At 35.6% G+C, this 18303-nt stretch overlaps 1 protein-coding gene across 7 annotated transcripts in view; it reads right to left on the bottom strand.

Moving 5' to 3' along the window:
* LOC103973326 (uncharacterized) overlaps positions 1–10982 on the bottom strand; it is a 35635-nt gene extending 24653 nt beyond the window's left edge. For 2 of the 7 annotated variants that reach the window (XM_065190803.1, XM_065190831.1), the window contains exons 1-5: positions 10695–10980; positions 9159–9295; positions 8905–9047; positions 7789–7937; positions 7437–7516 (exon numbers count right to left, since the gene is read on the bottom strand). In XM_065190803.1, the coding sequence (XP_065046875.1) occupies positions 7437–7516; positions 7789–7937; positions 8905–9047; positions 9159–9295; positions 10695–10860 (675 nt within the window). In that variant the 5' untranslated portion in view covers positions 10861–10980. The other 5 variants (XM_065190836.1, XM_065190822.1, XR_010514879.1 and 2 more) reach the window with 5 other exon arrangements.
* Between the last annotated feature and the right edge of the window lie 7321 nt (positions 10983–18303).

The raw sequence follows: 18303 nt of genomic DNA, 5'->3' as shown, positions 1-18303 counted from the left end.
AAGGGAGCCCGACAAGTCAGAGGACAAGGTCGAGTAAGCGAACGTTGCTACCAAGGAAGCTAAGGAGAACAGAATCGGTGCACCCTATAATGCGATGGCAGAGGCCATGCATGGGAGTTGCAGTCTGTTTTTCTATCGACCAAAGGAGAGCTGCTTGGAGAACACAGAGGTGTTAAAGCAGGGGGTCAAAAAGGGCGAGGAAGCGACGACGAGTCCAAAGGGACTTAGCTACCCAAAATCAAGTATTAGTTAAAATGGAGGTGGACTCGGAGGAGTGCCACAGAGGCATATCTACTGATTGTGAAGAAAAGGGATGCAGATGCGAGGCGACGGATAGTAGTGCCATGGGCATGGCAACGCTATGGTACCGCAGAGGCGGGACTTCCGTGAAAGTCATCGATCCCTTGCTCTCATGGAGGGAGAGCGCTTGGTCGTGAAAGGAGCCGAGGAGGTGGAGCATGCAGAGGCAATCTCCAAGTACCGAGACAAGGCGGAAGGGCAGAGGCCGAGGAACTTCATAAGACCGGTGTCAATGAGCTTCTCATCAAGATAGCCGAAAGTGAAGGACTTCGGGTCATGCAAGAGTGCATAACCAAGGAACGAAGCAAGCAGTACGCGGTGCTGTACCTTTGCTACTCAGTAGAGTAGGCGGTAGGGTTGATGGAGAAGACGGTACAATCCTAGAGGCGACCAAACCTATGAGAGAATTACTCCAAGTTGGGGTGAAAACTTCCTGCATTCCAGAAGTTTGATGGCATTGAAAAGGTGAATCACAGTAACTAACTCAACGCAAGGAGTGCAAACACTTCAAGTGCTTCAGAAGTGTGAGCAAAGTGCAGGCGAAGGCCAGTAACCAGCTCGATGCATGGAGTACAACCTCGAGGAGGCGGGTGAAGTCAAGTAACCTTTGCCTTCTCAATTCTTAAGAGAATGGGCGAAACCGAGTACCCCAATTCTCTTATCTATCCAGTAGAGGAGCTCTGCATATGTTCAAAGACCCTTCAAAGATAATGGAAGACAATAGTTGTCAAATCCTCACCAACGGTGATCAGTGTTACTGAGAGTAGATTGTCCGCTTCATTTCCCAACGAAATACCAATCGAAAGCGGAAGTGATGCGAACCTACTTGGATGTGACAACTAAGTGAAAGAAGAGTCAATGAGCAAATTTTGTGGAGGAAGGACCCAAAACTTCAGAAGTTTGCGAGACGATGCACGTTAAAGCTCCAACAAGCATCCACCCAGTTCAAGCAATATGAGGAATTTGAGAGACTGGCGCAATAAGGATGGTCTTTTCCTTCATTTGGGGGATCCGCAGGAATCAACAAGGATCAACACAACTCAGCCAACCCCATACCAGAGTCAGAGTCATTGGTGAGTTGAAGCAGCATGGCGGATCAAAGGTTCGACTACTCAAAAACAGCAGTGGAGAGCAGCTAGGAGCCAAGAGGCACATTGTAGCAGGAGCAGAAGATTGAAGACTCAGCAAAGGCGAGGAGTTGCAGTGTCGACAAAGGCTTCAACGAGGACGTCGAAGGAATAAGTGGGGGAGAATGTCACGGACAAACTTCGAAACAAGATGTTTGATGTAATGCTTATGTATGTCCGTGTCTTTTGGCATGTTCATGCCTTGTACAGCATGTAGAGGGGCGGCCGAAGGCTTGATAGTCCCATTTTAGTTGGGTTGGTGGCCTCTTTAGGCTTGTAAATAAAGGTTGTGTCATGTGGACACGTGCGAGAGATTCTCAATCTATAATGGACCATTTTACCCTTTGTTGTGCCACTATTCAGAGCTTGTAAAGTCTGTTTGTAATTTGCATTGTCTATGAAGTGTTTTTCGGAGATGTTTGCTTGTGGATCCCGATTGAGGCGTTCTCTCTAACCCGTTCTCTCTTTTGTTGGTCCTAAGGGACAATGGGAGGCTTCGGGGAGGCTGACCTTTGCGGACGGACACGCAAGGGTGCCGCACGACTTAGGCAAAACCAGCTAAGTCCGTGACAGTCCGTCGGTGACAGAGGAACCTACAGTCCTCTCCCTCGATAGTCGAAGGAACTACACACGGAGCGACAACGGAAGGAAGCTATGGGCTCTTGCTAGGTCGTTGAACTCGTCCGTTGACGACAAAGGAAGACTCGGTCTGCTACGTCTGCGATGGAGGCAGTGGCAGAAAGCATCAGCGGCAAAGGTAGAAGCAGTGCTAGGGTTGGCTTAGGGTCGCGCAGGTATAAAGGGTGGCGTAAGAAACTGCATTATTGTACCAAACTAGACTTAAAAGTCTAGTTCGATTCACTCATTTGAACAGGGCGCTCGCCCGAAGCACTCGACGCTTGGGTTCGGGCGAGCGCCCAAGCAGCGCCTCATTAAAGCACGTCGCTTGGTCCACACACGAGGTGCTCGGGCCTCGCCTCACCTCGCCTCGCTCGAGTGCCTATTTAAATCACTATAGCCTCCTACGAACGCAACATTCTCATACCGAAAAGAAAGTTTTAATGCTTCATGACACCGAGTTTCAGTCGCCTTGCGATAACCATGGACAGTCTATTGTCCGCATACAAGCCCTTACATAAATACCAAATTCTTCGAGCTACAATTCCCCTCACCCCTGTAAGCTTTGTTCAACTCTTTTAGTCGTCGAACAACACATGCCTCCTTCCACAGTCTCATCCTTTGTCAAGCGCTTTGCTTACCTTAAGAACCATCAAGTTTAGTTGCCGACATTGAGCCGTGGCTCGAACTCAGCCATCTCAACCTTTGTGCGCTACGTGTTCTTCCCAGCACGCTTATCATCGTGGTGCCTCTTGCATGAAGGGTTAGCCATCCCTCTGAATGCCAATCTCGTATGCTCGTTCCTTTAAAAGACTCCTTTCCCTATGTCTTTATGCTTATTTCCCTCAAACGGTCACGCATGCTGGTTGGCCTCAATGCAACCCCGATAGATCCCCCACATTTGTATGTCAAGTGTTTCTAAGTGTGATTGTCCCATTTTGATACCATCTATCACGAACTTAACTGGTTTTACCTAAGTCGTGCAACACCCTTACATGTCCGCCCGCAAAGGGTCAACCTCCCCGAAACCTCTTATGGTCCTTTAAGGACCTACAAAAGAGAAGATGGGTTAGAAGAAGCGTTTTACTCAAGATCCAACAAATAGTCATCTTAGCAAACACTTGATAAGCAATGCAAATTACAAACATAAACGTCGCAAGCTCTAAATGGTCGCGCGACAAAGGGTCCAATATGGTCCACCGCGGCCAAAAGTCCCCATAAGTGCCCATATAATACCATTGCGCAACAAGTCAGTGAACCAACCCTAGACACTACCCCAAAGGCTCATCTAGCCCTTTGCCACCTGGGTAACTCTTGGGTGTTTGTACTGGCTGACACTCTACACCAATGTTCGTAATTTCGTACCATACCGGAGTTTCGAACTCAGCTCGGTATAATACGATATAAGTATACCGAGCAGTACATTACGGTACACCGCTGCTCTCTGCCCGCGTGAGGAGGAGGCTTCCTTCTCCCTGCGCTCTACCCGCATGAGAAGGAGGTTTCCTTCTCCCCGTAGAAAAAAAAAAGGTGACGTCGCTCGGTTTCTGCCCGCATGGGGAGAAGAAATTATTTCCTTCTCCCCGCGTGAAAAAAAAAAAGAGAAAGGCGACATCTCCGAGGCAACGTCGCCCAGTTTCCCCGCGCAAAAAAAAAAGGGAAAAGAAAGGCGACGTCACTCAATTTCTGCCAGTGTGGGGAGAAGAAATTGTTTCCCTCTCCCCACACGAAAAAAAAAAAAAGAAAAAGGCAACGTCGCTCAGTTTCTACCCGCGTGGGGAGAAGAAACCGTTTCCTTCTCCCTGTGCAAAAAAAAAAACGAGAAAGGCAACGTCGCTTAGTTTCTGCCCACGTGGGGAGAAGAAATCGAGGGTTCCTTCCCCTCGCGCAAAAAAGTAAAAAAAAAAAATGCCTCGTTCCTTCTGCTTGTGTGGGGAGAAGAAACTACTTCTCCCTGCGACATCGCCGAGGCTTCTTCTCTCCCTGTGCGGATGAGGAGAAGTCGCCGACACCGATGCCTCGTCGCCGACAACAAGGAGGCGACATCATATCGAGATCATCGAGGGAGAGCGACACCGAATCTTCAAGTTTTCTCTTTTCGGCTCCCTCTTATTTCTTCTTCCACTACTAATAGCGGGTGGTGACAGTCGACTTAGGGTGATAACGGAGCGGAAACAACCCCAATCGACGCTATCGCCCGATAGCGAGTGGTCCACGTACTGGTCCGTTGATGAACCAGTATGTTTCGCCCGGTACTGGAGGTATTATTCGAAATTAAAATCCTTGCTCTACACCACTCTGCGGAGCTAGAAAACCCTCAAAATGATTGCTTGGATAGCCTATTTCTAAGCAATTTTGCCTCTGCGCGATGACTACATACAACCTATGTTTATAAGACTGAAACGGCAACGAAAGCCAACTAAAATAGGGCTATTAAGCCTACTGCAAACCCTCTACAAGCTATGCAAAACATGAACAAAATCAAAAGACAAACATACACAAGCAGTACATTGAACACCCTGTTTACAACTTTGTCTGTGACAATATGTAAAAGATTGCTCCTCGATCCATGCACCACCCTCAAATTATGTAGATGGAACCATCGACTCGCCGATGTCACCGCCATCACAATCCGAGGCATTGTTGTCCATGTCGTTACTATCTCTAGACCGAGAAGGTTACTAAATACGATTAAGGTGTCTCATCCCCCGACTCAATTCTTTCTAATGGTGCAGCTGATGTTATTGTCTTCCTCTTTGCCTTCGCATGCTAAGTGAACAATTATGACGATTGGGTGTCTCTAGTTCCTCGAGTAGTTTGACTTGATGTTATATGGCTCCTTCCGCCACATTCTAACCGAGAGGGATTCTCCTCCAGTTGGGGATGTGCATCCTCTTCTTCTATTACCTCGGTAATAAAACGCGAAAGACATAGATGATCACCCACCTCATCAAGTAAAGGATCCTTATGGTTCTCCGCTGCTTTAACCCACTCTAACATCAGCTGTGAATCTTCATTGTAGTGTATTTAAGGTCAATGGGATCAATCTCTGGTTCCTTTGGCGCCTTGTCCAGCTCGACACATCGTAACCTTAGTCGCATGTTATAATGGACATATACTAGTTTCTCCAATCATCTATACAATAGTTTGCTACAAACCTTCGTGTGAATCAATGTGAATGCTAAACAATTACGTTTGCAACCACTAGATATCGTAGTCTGCGAAAGTGCATGAACAAAAACCTTCCTTAAATTTGGTGCATCCCCTCTAAATTGTAGCCACAATCCGATCTCCTCTACCACTATGTCCATTAGGTTTTTAAAATAATTTGCATCTTGAATCTTTTCGAAAACATTAACTGACTTATGAAAAACCACACGTCTATTGCAATACACAAGAAAATTAAACACACATTGTTTTTGTTGGCCCTATCCAACTATCACACATCAGTGTTATCCCATATTCGTCTCACTACCTCTTAAAGAATTTGATCCAATCCTTTAGTTCTGCCACCTCCACATTTAAACACACATCGTGAATCTCCTTCGGTGTTGGAGGTTGGATCTCCATGCTAACCTTTTAAATAGAAGAGACCATGCATTTAAAAGCGACCAAGCTCTGATAATATGGACCTTGGGTTGTGTTCACTGGAATCCTATGAAATTTGAACCATTTAGCTATTACCTTCCTAATATTCTGTTTCTTTTCTTTTGTATATGCATCATCATCCCGTGTTTGCTTCACTGTTTGTAGAGGATAAGGTAGATCAATATCAATAATATATGATACTGACCTCTTGCCAAGTCCTTTGATAAAACCACAAATTCTACCCTATCTCATGCTACCAATCCGGCTCAACTGAGGAGGGGCAGTTGGCCGCCTCATACTAGTCGACCTCTAGTCTCAAAATGTCTTGAAATGATAAATCAATCCCCACGTAGCCCTGTAATATTCTTCCTCAGCTCTAGCTTTTCTTTTAATTGTATATTTCCTTGCCTGTTGTAACTTGTTTTAAAATGATTTACAGATCTACGTCAAAACCTTCTTGCATTTTGTAATATCGGGATACTCACAGACCAAATGCATCATCACCCGAGTGATTCCTCCACCCTTACCAATGTAGTCATAATAAATACATTGTCAATGATAATCGTTCCCATCTATCGTTCAGGCATGATCCCAAGTGTCATCATATGTTTGTTTCTTTAGTGGCATATTCCCACCAAAAGTGAATCAAATAAGCAAACTGCGATTAGCCCTAATTTGAAATAATAATATGAGATTATACATAATGAACCCTACTTTGTCACTATAAATATGTCAATTAACCTATATGTTAATTGAACCCTAATTAGTTTTATTTACCACTATAAATATGTCAATTAACCTATATGCCATACCGAAGCATACCACCCGTAACGGGTAGTATGTACCAGTCCGACAGGTTACCGGTATGCGGACCGTCCGGTACCGCTACAGTGCTACAGTATTATACTATAGCACTGCTACAGTATAAAAAGTATAAAATTGTTCGGTACACCCTGATGTACCGCCCAGTATACCGGTACCATACCGTACCGAGCCCAGGTCGAAACGTCGGTACGGTACGGTACGTCGAACCTTGGGTACAACAAACCTTGGTTTTCATTACATGAATAGACAATATCATCAAATGCAAGCAACAAACTAATAGTGGAAGTGAGGCGAGGAGACAATAGATTCATCTTGTCATGGAAAAAAACATGAATCATAAGCTCAATGTACATGAGAAACAAAAAATTCTTTTCTATCACACCCTTACACACCCAAAATAAGTAGGCTTCTGATGGCATTAACCAATTCAAACATTCAAAATCAGATTCTAAAAGGGTATGAGAGGATATTTGTTTCCAAAATTCCTATAAGGACCAGCATGTTAAAATTCAGAATCATTCCTTTCTTTTCCAATATAAAGGCCCAAATCAACTATTAATTTAACTGGCTAAATCAGACCAATCAATTGTTTCAGCTTGATTTAAACTATTTAGTCAATCTAAGTCTGACCTAATGTAGTTCAGTTCAATCAACTCAACCAGGTTACAGTTGAACTTCACAAATCATATGAAACAAACTCACAGCCCCAATAAGACCCCAAAAACTTGAGTTACACCAGGCTCTCCTACCCATTCTTCTGTCAAGTCTTTTCAGCCATTTTTACCCTCTTTAAGGTCTTTAAAAATATTAAATTTCATTAATCTCTGTGTAGACATAACATACACATAAACTACAATCACAAATCAATAAAATAACAAGTGTATATGCTTACCAACACACTAATTTTTGTCCATGTAAACACATAATTACGCCAAAGAAAGATCAGTATATGACGGTCCAAGAAAGAAAAAATATCACCTCATGAAAGTGAAATCGCCTCCTATGCTTAACAATACCTTTGGTGGCAGAGTAAAACATATCCATTAGCATGGTCTTTCCTGCATCCATCATGGATACTTCTTTAGATACAACTATCCAGAAAACCATATAGAATAACAACAAGAGCTCATAAACTGGTATACAACTAAATTCATGTAGCAGAATACTCCCAAATGCAGAATATCTTCCAAATGATCTATTATGTCAATGAAAACAACAGAAAAAGTCGTACAATGTCAATTATAAGTATAGACAACATGGAAGATGCAAAATGTTTAATTAGCCAGAACTTCATGTTTAAAAAGCTATGAGGAATATGTTAAAAACATACCACTTCCAACATTTCCATACAAGTATAAGCCTTTTGGAGCTGTGGGTGGAACTGGTTGGACACCAACTACTGAGTCTAGCTTTTTTTCACGATTAAGATATGAGACCATCTTCCCAACACCTGGTTCTACGTTCTGTCGTCTTCTCCTCCTAAATCGACAACAGATATGAAACAACAAGCATAATTCATCAAGTTGTATTATCAACATAAGCATAAGTAGAAGACACAAAGCAAGAGCTGGAAGTTCCACAAGAGACATGCCAAAGAAGATAGAGAGAGAGGGGGAGGAGATAGAGATGCAAGAAATCCTGGAACAATATTCATGATAACTTGATGAGAAATACTATCATTCAATACTCTGTTCTTTGAAAAATTAAAGAAATGCAAGTCAGTTCCATCCCAGGAGCCTTCTTTGTACCACAGATTATGTACCAATTAGCTTTCATCCAGTATCAAACTGAATTTTCGACTTCAAAAACACAATCACAATTGTCATTTATCAGCTTAAAATAGTCAGCTGCATGGTTTGATATTCATCACTACACAAGGACAAAGTAGAAGAAAGGCATAGCTTTTATCGTATACATATGCTTATATATATTTAAAGGGGGTACCCAGTACACGAGACTCCCACCAACTCGGGGTCTAGGGAAGGTAAATGTATGCAATCTTGCCTAAATAGATGGAGAGATTAGTCCATGACTCGAATCCTAGTCAACCATGTCACAAAGGAGCAGCCTTACCGTTGTACCAAGGCCCATCCTCCCTCAAACCAATTTGTCAAATCGAATGCAGGATTGAAAGAAATTATCAAATAACTTCAAAAACCAACCAACAGAATATCATGCTACATTCAGAATTTATTTTAGGATAGTCATAACGCATCACTTTGATCATCACAAGACAACTAAATTGAGTTTTCTAATTACACACTAAAAAATCTAAACATATAATTTTACCTAGCAGTTGGTAGAATTCAAATACTCCATCGACTTAAGACCTGCATTAGCAGCTTTCCTGTTTACATTTGTCATGTTAACAGAAACAATGTGACTATGTATGCAACTTCTGCATTGCCAAGTCACTGCACATAAAAGAAACATAAGCAATGCCCACCTTGAAATCCACTTGTCGATAAAACTACTTTTACGATTCTTTGTATCTATCCATACACCATCCTTCTGTTTAAGCTCAGCTTCTTCCAATAGAAGTTTCCGCCTTTCATTCTCTCTATTGTTCTCCCAAGTTGCCAATTTAACCTGAGGATTAAGTTAAAAGATGGTATTTTACTAGTTGATCAATCAGAATACAATATATTTGACAAGCAAGCCTTAACATACTATAGAATGATAAATGCATAAGTACTTTACATGGTAATCCTCCATTTCCTTCTGATAACACTGTAGCTTTCCAAGTAATTCTTCAAGTTCAAAGGCAACCCTTTCCTGATAAGTATCATATTTAAGTTTTCCTTCTCTAACCATGCTCCTATAGTGAGCCAGTGGACCTTTAGATCAGTAACCACAAAAGAAAGAAAAAGAAAAAGACGACGAGTTAACAACCTTGATTTAGAAGCTATGATTAAATAAAATGTTTTTTTATAGCTTGCTTGTCAGATCTCCTACAGATACAATCACATAAAAACAAGTTATCTTAACACAAAAACATACACTCAAGCAGTTAATGAAGATGCCAACAGTATTTGACCTTGTATCTTGAAATATATGCATGATAACCATGACATAATGCAACATCAATCGTTGACCATGTATTCCTTTTTGCAATTTTGAGATTGTTACACTTCATTGTTCACATAGGCTTCAGGCTTTTGTTAATCCACCAAAACAATCTGGTGTTACAAACAACAAAGCGGGTAAGGATGATTATGCAATCACCAAGTGGAAAAACCAATACATAACCAGCATTAAAAGAACTTACGAGCTCATTAGTGAAAAGGCCCCTTCTATATCTTAGTTTTAAGCAAGACAAATAACCAAACAAATTTGGTATAGATTTATCAAGAATCTTATATTGCTCTAGGATTTTGGCAACCTATTCATCGCTATACTCGTTTCAAAGTTGAGATCAACTTTTCAAGGCCTAAGTTGATCCAATACAGTATGGAAGGCCATTGCATATTGAACAGGAAACTTCTACATTATGTGGAAAATATCAATTTTTTGTTTAGTCAACTTCTAGAATCTACAGGATGTTAGTCAACTTCCCACTTCATATGCGGAAAATATAATACCAATCTTTCGATGAAAATTTTGTACCTGTATTTCCAATACTAGGATATATGTCCATGTTCAAGCTTCTGGAGCAATATCTTAAGTGTTAATTTTCCTTTACGGGAACTTTTGGAAGTCCATAGAAGGGGATATCATTATGTAACTGTGGCATGACCATATAGCAATCTGACAAGTAAATATGTCTACGAAGGAGTTTCATGCTTCTGATTCCAGTCAGTGTGATATATATTGAAAGGCATATTAATTACCGTTTGTTGCTAATCAGAGATGGGTAGAAATTATGATGTCCGAAATCTAATCGGTTTATAAAACCCCTAAAACTCTATAGTAAACGAACGACAAAGCTGAAACGATACCTAGAAGAAAGAACAGGCTGACAAAATAGTTGAAGAACGGAAGCAAGGGGGCAAACTGGAATTTCCAAGTGTGATCCATTCATTCGAAGACCATAAAGAAATCCAAGAAATACCTAAGGGGAATTCCGATATGCAAACGTTGATCCAGCAAGCAGCCATCCGAACCCTAGAAGGTTTGGGGCACAAAACACCAAGTAGCCAAGAAGGTGATCGACCAAGAATGATGAAGATTTCTGGGTAGCAAGGACATGTAATTGGGGGTGTGAGAGGCGAGGAAGGATGATGCTGTCGAACTCACCTGGACGCAGACACGCCGAAGTCTGCGAAGGCTCTCCGGAGAAGTAGCGAGCATTGATCAGGGGACGATGACGATCATGATTGGAAAATTCATGCGCTAAGGTACGTCGACTACGGAAGAACGCTCGGGAGAAAAGGGAAGAAGAGGAGGAGAAGAAGCCCCTCATCCCTCTTGGTTTCCGGTGGAGGTTGAGAAATCAATAGAATGCGGAAGAAAGAAGAGATCCAACCGACGCTAAGAAGCGAGGGCAAGGGGAGGAGGACGTTATGGTTGGGGTGGGTAGCGAGCAGCGTGGGCGATTCATACACGGAAACGTGTCGAGAGGACGTGGTGTTTACAGCTTCAATCGAATTGAACCTCCTCCGCACATAAAATGTGACGCAATGTTGGATTGTGAATTTTAATGCACATTTTGTGAGCAAAGGCCAAAAATTATTTAAAATGGAACATTTAATGGCGATTTCTTGGGAAATTTATTAATTTTAATTTTTTTTCAGAGTATTTCTATTTTAAAAATATTTAGATTTTTTTTACTTTTTAAAAGATAATATTAATTTTAAAAAATCACTTAGGTCCATATAACATTAAACTAGATAAAAAATCTATTTAACTTGAATCGATACTTTTACCTACACTATCTATATACTCCTATTTTATATTTATCAATCAACATGACTTATATTATATGTGATAAAAATTAAACGAAGAATATAAAAAGATAGAAATTAAAATTGTAGAAGAAACTATAAAATGTATAAGATGTAATTGTCTAGTTCATTTTGATAGTGAGTTTTTTATAGCTATTTATACACACTCAGCATAGAGGTTATGCACATTCAGCATGAAGGATTTTTCTCAACTGCTTAGAGATTGCCTCAACTGCCTTGAGAAAATTTTATCTGCTTATCAGTATGATCTTTCATCTTTGAACATTTCTTAGTGATGATTCCATCATCATTGTTATAGTGTGCTCCGAAGCCTCCAAGTATTATCAATTTCATGTGTCACATTACGTTTAGGATCGAGTTCCACAATCGACGACACCTCCTCCTTTGAGCTTCTGTTTTATCACAGCTGCAATGAGAGTTCTAAGGTTCAAGCATTTCGTATTTCTAGGATTGTAAAACTATAGTGGCAGTGAATATTATTTATGATAAAGCTGAGAATTCTTTAAGATATATCACTATTTCTATAAAATAATTATTAGAAAATCTAAATTTATGATTTATTGTGTAGCTAGGGGTATAGGGTTGCATTAATGTTTACTATTCTGAATAGTTTTCATAAAACTTATTGTTTTACTACCAATATTTTAAGTATTTTTATAAAATTAAAATCTTTATCTAAAACAATGTGTTATTTTAATCTTCTAAGAAATCTTACTTTAATATGGACTTCTTTTCTATTGGCCAATAACCGAATACAATCATATCTATAATATATCTTACCTAATTAAATAGGGCTATATAATCTAACACTTTAAGCTTCTGTTTTATCACAGCTACAATGAGAGTTCTAAGGTTCAAGCATTTCATATTTGTAGGATTCTAAAACTATAGTGGCAGTGAATATTATTTATGATAAAGCTGAGAATTCTTTAAGATATATCTCTATTTCTATAAAATAATTATTAGAAAATCTAAATTTATGATTTATTGTGTAGCTAGGGGTATACGGTTACTGTTTACTATTCTGAATAGTTTTCAGAAAACTTATTGTTTTACTACCAATATTTTAAGTATTTTTATAAAATTAAAATCTTTATCCAAAACAATGTGTTATTTTCACTTTGTTTATTTTATTTCTAATAATTTATAATTCGTCTATGTAATATTTTTTTATATTTGAGCTTCTAAAGAGATCCACTATGTAGAAAATTTAGCCTAAAGAAAAAATATTCCAATAGGTGGTGTACTCTTATTGAGGAAATTTTAAAAAACAGCGTATCTATATAAATATTTATGATATTTCTATAAATATTTTAGTATCTAAATAATGTGTTATTTTTTTATTTTCTCCTTTTTATTTCTAAAAAATTATAAGTTATCCATACAATGTTTTTTTCACATTTGAGCTTCTAAATAAGTCTGCAATATATGTAGAAAAGTTGGTCTAGAAAAAATTCTTTTCTAATAGGTGTTGCATTGTTATTAAGAAAAAATTGAAAATAGAGCATCGCATAGATGCACTTTTTAAAATGATCTCAAATTTTTACAAAAGCTTTGAATATGACACTTATAGGCATTTGTTACTGGTTTTTTAATTTTAGAGATTTTTTTTTATATTTCTATGAATTTTTTAAATATCTGAATAATGTGTCATTTTTTATGTTCTCCTTGTTTTTTCTATTTTTAACAAAGTATAATGCATCCATGCAATGGTTTTTCACATTTGAGTTTTTAAATAGATTAACAATATATGTAAAAATTTTGATATAAAAAAATTTCTAATAGTGATGTATTATTATTTTCGAGAAAAAATAAAAAATAGTGCATTGCTTTGAATATGACACTTATGGACATATGTGACTGGTTTTATACTTTTATAGATTTTTTAGCATATAAACAGTGTGTAATTTTCTATTTGCTCCGTTTTTTTTAGTTAGATAATTTTTAATTGAATTATTAACTCCAATCCTTTTGGCTTTAGACAAGAAATAATCATTTCATTAAACAATTATTATATGTGTAGGATGTCCAAAGTCAACTGCAAAAATGTTGATTTAAGTATAGATATTCCTATTTAATTTTTATTTAATTATCATAGATCATGTTTTAAGTTTTATCTTTACTTGTGGATCGAATCATTCTAACGATGAAGAGGGATCGAAAAGTTATTCTAGTTTGATAGTTTCAAGACGAAACTTTATAGATTATTTTCACACTTCTTATGGAACCTACTAAGCATAGTCATAGTCGAGCAACATTAGTCTCATTATCATAAATATAGTGTCACTTAAATATTATAAGAAGTACTATATCCCGTAATTTCATGAATATCCCTAATATTCTTTGTATATTAATATTAGTAATTATGGAATGATGGTGTAAGAATAATAAGTTTTTAGTGAATGGAATGAAATTATCTTTTTCTGTATCTAATGTATATCTTCTACTTAATCTATCCAATAAAAATTATTGATTTGAAGGCATTTAGATCCAAATGGTATCTTACATATAAATATTTTTTATTTAAAGGATCAACCCATAAGGATTTGAAAGGTTGATGGTAAATTTGCATCTAAATAATGATGAGGAAGTGGTGAACTTTTATCATGTGTTATATATTTTTGCCAGCATATTATTTTGTTAAAGCAATTATAGATTACAGTGATCCTTAATATCAATCGTTGATGATTTAAAAATTTTGAATAAATATAATTGGCCAACAACAACCCATTCATTTATTTCTAAGAGGATTCCAATAGTGACAGAGAAAATACATAGATTCAAGAGGAATGAGATTTCAACTATTGGTTATTTGAAAGGTTGCTTACCCATATTACCAATAACTTATGTATAGGTATATAGTTTATAAATTACTATATCTTTTTTTTTTTTTGTATAATATGATTTGATCGTCACATGTATTTGATATTTGATAAGGGTGATTTTATAAGTATGTCCCATGCTTTAAGCCGTCAAGTAGAATATTCAAGATTATGGAAATGACCTATTCCCACATTGTCTTGGAAAGTAATTAATAAAATAACATCAACAATATCATCTAATAAAATAATTATTTTGTTTTAGAATCAAGTTTAGATTTATTATTATAGCTTCTTTTGAAAAACTATACTAATAATCACTTTTAATTATTTGTATATCATTAAAGAGTTAAATCTTTTGCTATGTGAGGCATGGTTATATTCTTACGAGGTACCAAATATTGAGGTACTGGTAATTGAGGTATCAATAATTAAGATACCATCAACTAAGGAGCCATGATCTATTAAAGGATCATACACTATTGAGATATATTTTTCATCCTATAGCAAGTAACTTAAACCTATAATATATGTATCGATGATGTCGGAAAAGAACAATCAAAGCCACATACATGAACTCAATAATCTAAATACAAAAGTTGTGAGACATATCTTAAAACACTTAGGAGGTAAATGATGTTAGTACAAAAACATGATTTGACTGATGCAGTTCATAAAATAGTACCCAAGCATCTTAAAAACCATTTATATCAATAATACAAATATGCGACTTTGAAGATAAAAGTCTAGAAGAAATTAGAAAAAAAGATAAGGAGGTGGACCCAAAAGAATTTGTGGATCTTCTCCGGTACAAGTGAAGGTGAAACCTTGAAGGAGATGACTGTCATATTGAAAGTAAATTTTTAATAGATTTTATAAGATACCAAAAGTACAAGTGAAGCTTAAAATTCAAGAATAGTGCATCGAGGACTAATCTAAATGACCTAAAATTTTTAGTAAATATTAGTATTGGACCTAGATGGACATATGTCACTAGTTTTTTTATTTTAGGAAATTTATTTATTATTTTTATGAAATATTCAGCTTTCACTATGCATCATTTTTTATTTTTGTCCAACTTCTTGTATTTTCACATAAATATTATAGATCCATGCAATGTTTTTGACATTTGAGCTTCTAAGTTAGTTGAAAGTACTTGTTAAAAATTTAGGCTAGAGAAAATATTTTCTAATATGTGATGTATCATTTTTACTCAAAATCTAAAAAAAATAATATCGCATAGAAGGACTAGTTCAATTGACCTAAAATTTTAGGAAAGAATTACATTGGAGCTAGATGGACACATATCACTAGTATTCTATTTTAAAAAATTTATTTGATATTTCTATGAAATATTTAGCTTGTGAAATGAGTGTTATTTTCTATTTTTGGCCAACTTTTTCTCACTTCTACATAAATATCATAAATCGATGTAATATTTTTTGATATTTGAGCTTTAAATTGATATAAAATCCCTGATAAAAATTTAGACCGAAGAAAATATTTCCTAATATATGATGCACTATATCTGCCCAAATCCAAAAAGTATAGAAGGACTCATTCAATAGACATGAAAATTTTAGGAAAGGCTTCATTTGGACCCAATTAACAAATATCACTGGTTTTTTATTTTAAATTTTTTTATGAATTATTCAGATTGTGAACTATGTATCATTTTCTTTTATTTTTTATCAACATTTTCCCATATGGGCATATATCCATGATATTAGTAGGACTGGTCTAAAAGATATGAAATTTTAAGAAAAGGTTTACATTGAACCTTGATGGATTAGTTTTTAATTTTAGAAAATATATTTGATATATTTATGAATTATTCAGCTTATGAACTATATGTCATTTTTTTATTTTTGACCAACTGTTTTCTATTTCCACATAAATATCATGGATCAATACAATATTTTCTAACATTTGAACTTCTAAATTGGTTCAAACCATATGGTAAAAATTTAGGTCAGAGAAAATAATTCTTAATATGTGATACACTTTGTTCTCCAAAACATAAATCACATAAAAGGACCGATCCAAATGACTTGAAATTTTTACAAAAGGTTTTCATTGGATCCAGATTGACATGTCATTCTATTTTAGATTTTTTTTGATATTTTAAGAATTATTTAGCTTGTGAACTTTGTGTCATTTTCTATTTTTACCTTTTTTTTTAATTTTTTATAGAAATATCATTGATCCATATAATATAATGTGTTTTGACATTTAAACTTCTAAATTGGTAAAAAATACCTAATAAAAATTTTGACCAAAAATAATTTTGTAATATGTGATGTATTATTTTTGTCTAAAATCCAAAAAATAGTATATCATATATTAAAAATTATTTTCTCTGGCCCAATTTTTAATAGATGTTTTAGACCATTTTAGAAGCTCAAATATTAGAAAACATTACATGGATCCATGATATTCTTATAAAAATAAAAAAAAAAATTGTCTAGAAATAGAAATGGCACATAGTTCATAAGTTGAATAATTTCAATAGATGGAATGGATTTATATTTATATTTTATTTTTGACCAACTTTTTTTTTTATTTCTACAAAAATATCATGGATCTGTAATATTTTTTGATATTTGAGTTTCTAAATTAATCCAAAATACTTGTTAATAATTTGAGCCAAAGAACTCAACCCTAAAAGTCAATCTCAAATTTATTGAGTTTTTTCAACATGTAAAATAGATTATGTATTGTAAAACAATGAATCTACTAAAACTTATGATTCCAATATAACTTACATCAACCAAATAGTTAGAACAAATTAAAGCATATTATATTACAAATGTATAGAGTCACTGAAAGTAAGTTTTCACTAAACCACTTCAAAATTACAATAAGTTGTTGCAACCAAAATTTCTATCTAAATGTCATTGCCTTCAAGCTGATGATACAGGTGAAAATTTACACAAATGATGATTATGTCCAAATTGTTAGCATCTTGGACACTAATTCTTTTTCCTGTCACTATATGTTGATTTAATTTTTGATTTGTTTCTTCTACCAACCTCCACCATGCTTCTTGGAGGTGATATGATATAATCATATTCTTGTTATATTCAATATTATTTGTTTCTCATAAAGAAATAGTTTATCATTATAGGTCTTCTTATATATGTCAGCTCTATAATAATCTTTACAAAATCAATATGGATTATCATTCCTACACCTAATAGCATGAGAATATAGAATTTCCAAAATATCAAGACACTAACGTGAACAAATTCTTTCTCTAAATCTATTATCGCTCAATCATTCAACAATCTTCCTCGTAGTCATTTCAATCATAAAAGTAATAGATAAGTCACGAATAGTTTTCAATAATGAATTCATATTTTTTAATATATTTATAATGAGTGTTGTACAAAGACGTTTAGGAAATTCATAGCTTTTCAGCATCTTTCTCTCTCGTATATCGCTCATAAAATTTTTAGATAGGTGAACCATGCAATGCAATGACCATATTATACTATCGAGAATATCTTTCATACATAAAAGAATGTTTAGATTTTGATGACCGATAATAGTCAAATTTTTGCATCCCATAATATATATTATGAATTGATGCAAGAACTATTGCCATGAATCTCTACACTCAATTTCTATTACACCTAATGCAATTGAAAATAATATATTACAACCATCATAAAGGCATCATCCAAGCACTAAGATATTTGTCTGATAGATGTGCAACGTCAATATTAAAAATAAGTCACATATATAATCTGAAACTTCTAAGATTTGTTCTAAAAACATAAAATATTCTTTGAAAATAATTTTTAGATAAAATTATTATTTAGACGTGAGTCTCATAGTCATATAGTTTTAACTCCCTTATAAAAGAAACTATATTGACTTGTCAAAATCACCATGAACTTCATTAAGTGTAATATCATGTATAAGATATACCTTCTTATACGAAATCATTTTTGAATATCAACAATAATCATTTTTGGAGTATAATCAATATTTGTCATGACTTGATCTTTGATTTGATCCGTAGAAAAAATTACTACATTTCTTATGATCTCTATTTAATCTTGACAAATTACAATCATGCTCTTTATAAAACTTGATAATTTAAAAACAATCAATTCC

The sequence above is a fragment of the Musa acuminata genome, chromosome BXJ1-1 (assembly GCF_036884655.1).
Source record: "Musa acuminata AAA Group cultivar baxijiao chromosome BXJ1-1, Cavendish_Baxijiao_AAA, whole genome shotgun sequence".
NCBI classification, from domain to species: Eukaryota; Viridiplantae; Streptophyta; class Magnoliopsida; order Zingiberales; family Musaceae; genus Musa; species Musa acuminata.
This window is presented reverse-complemented; position numbering and strand designations above follow the sequence as displayed.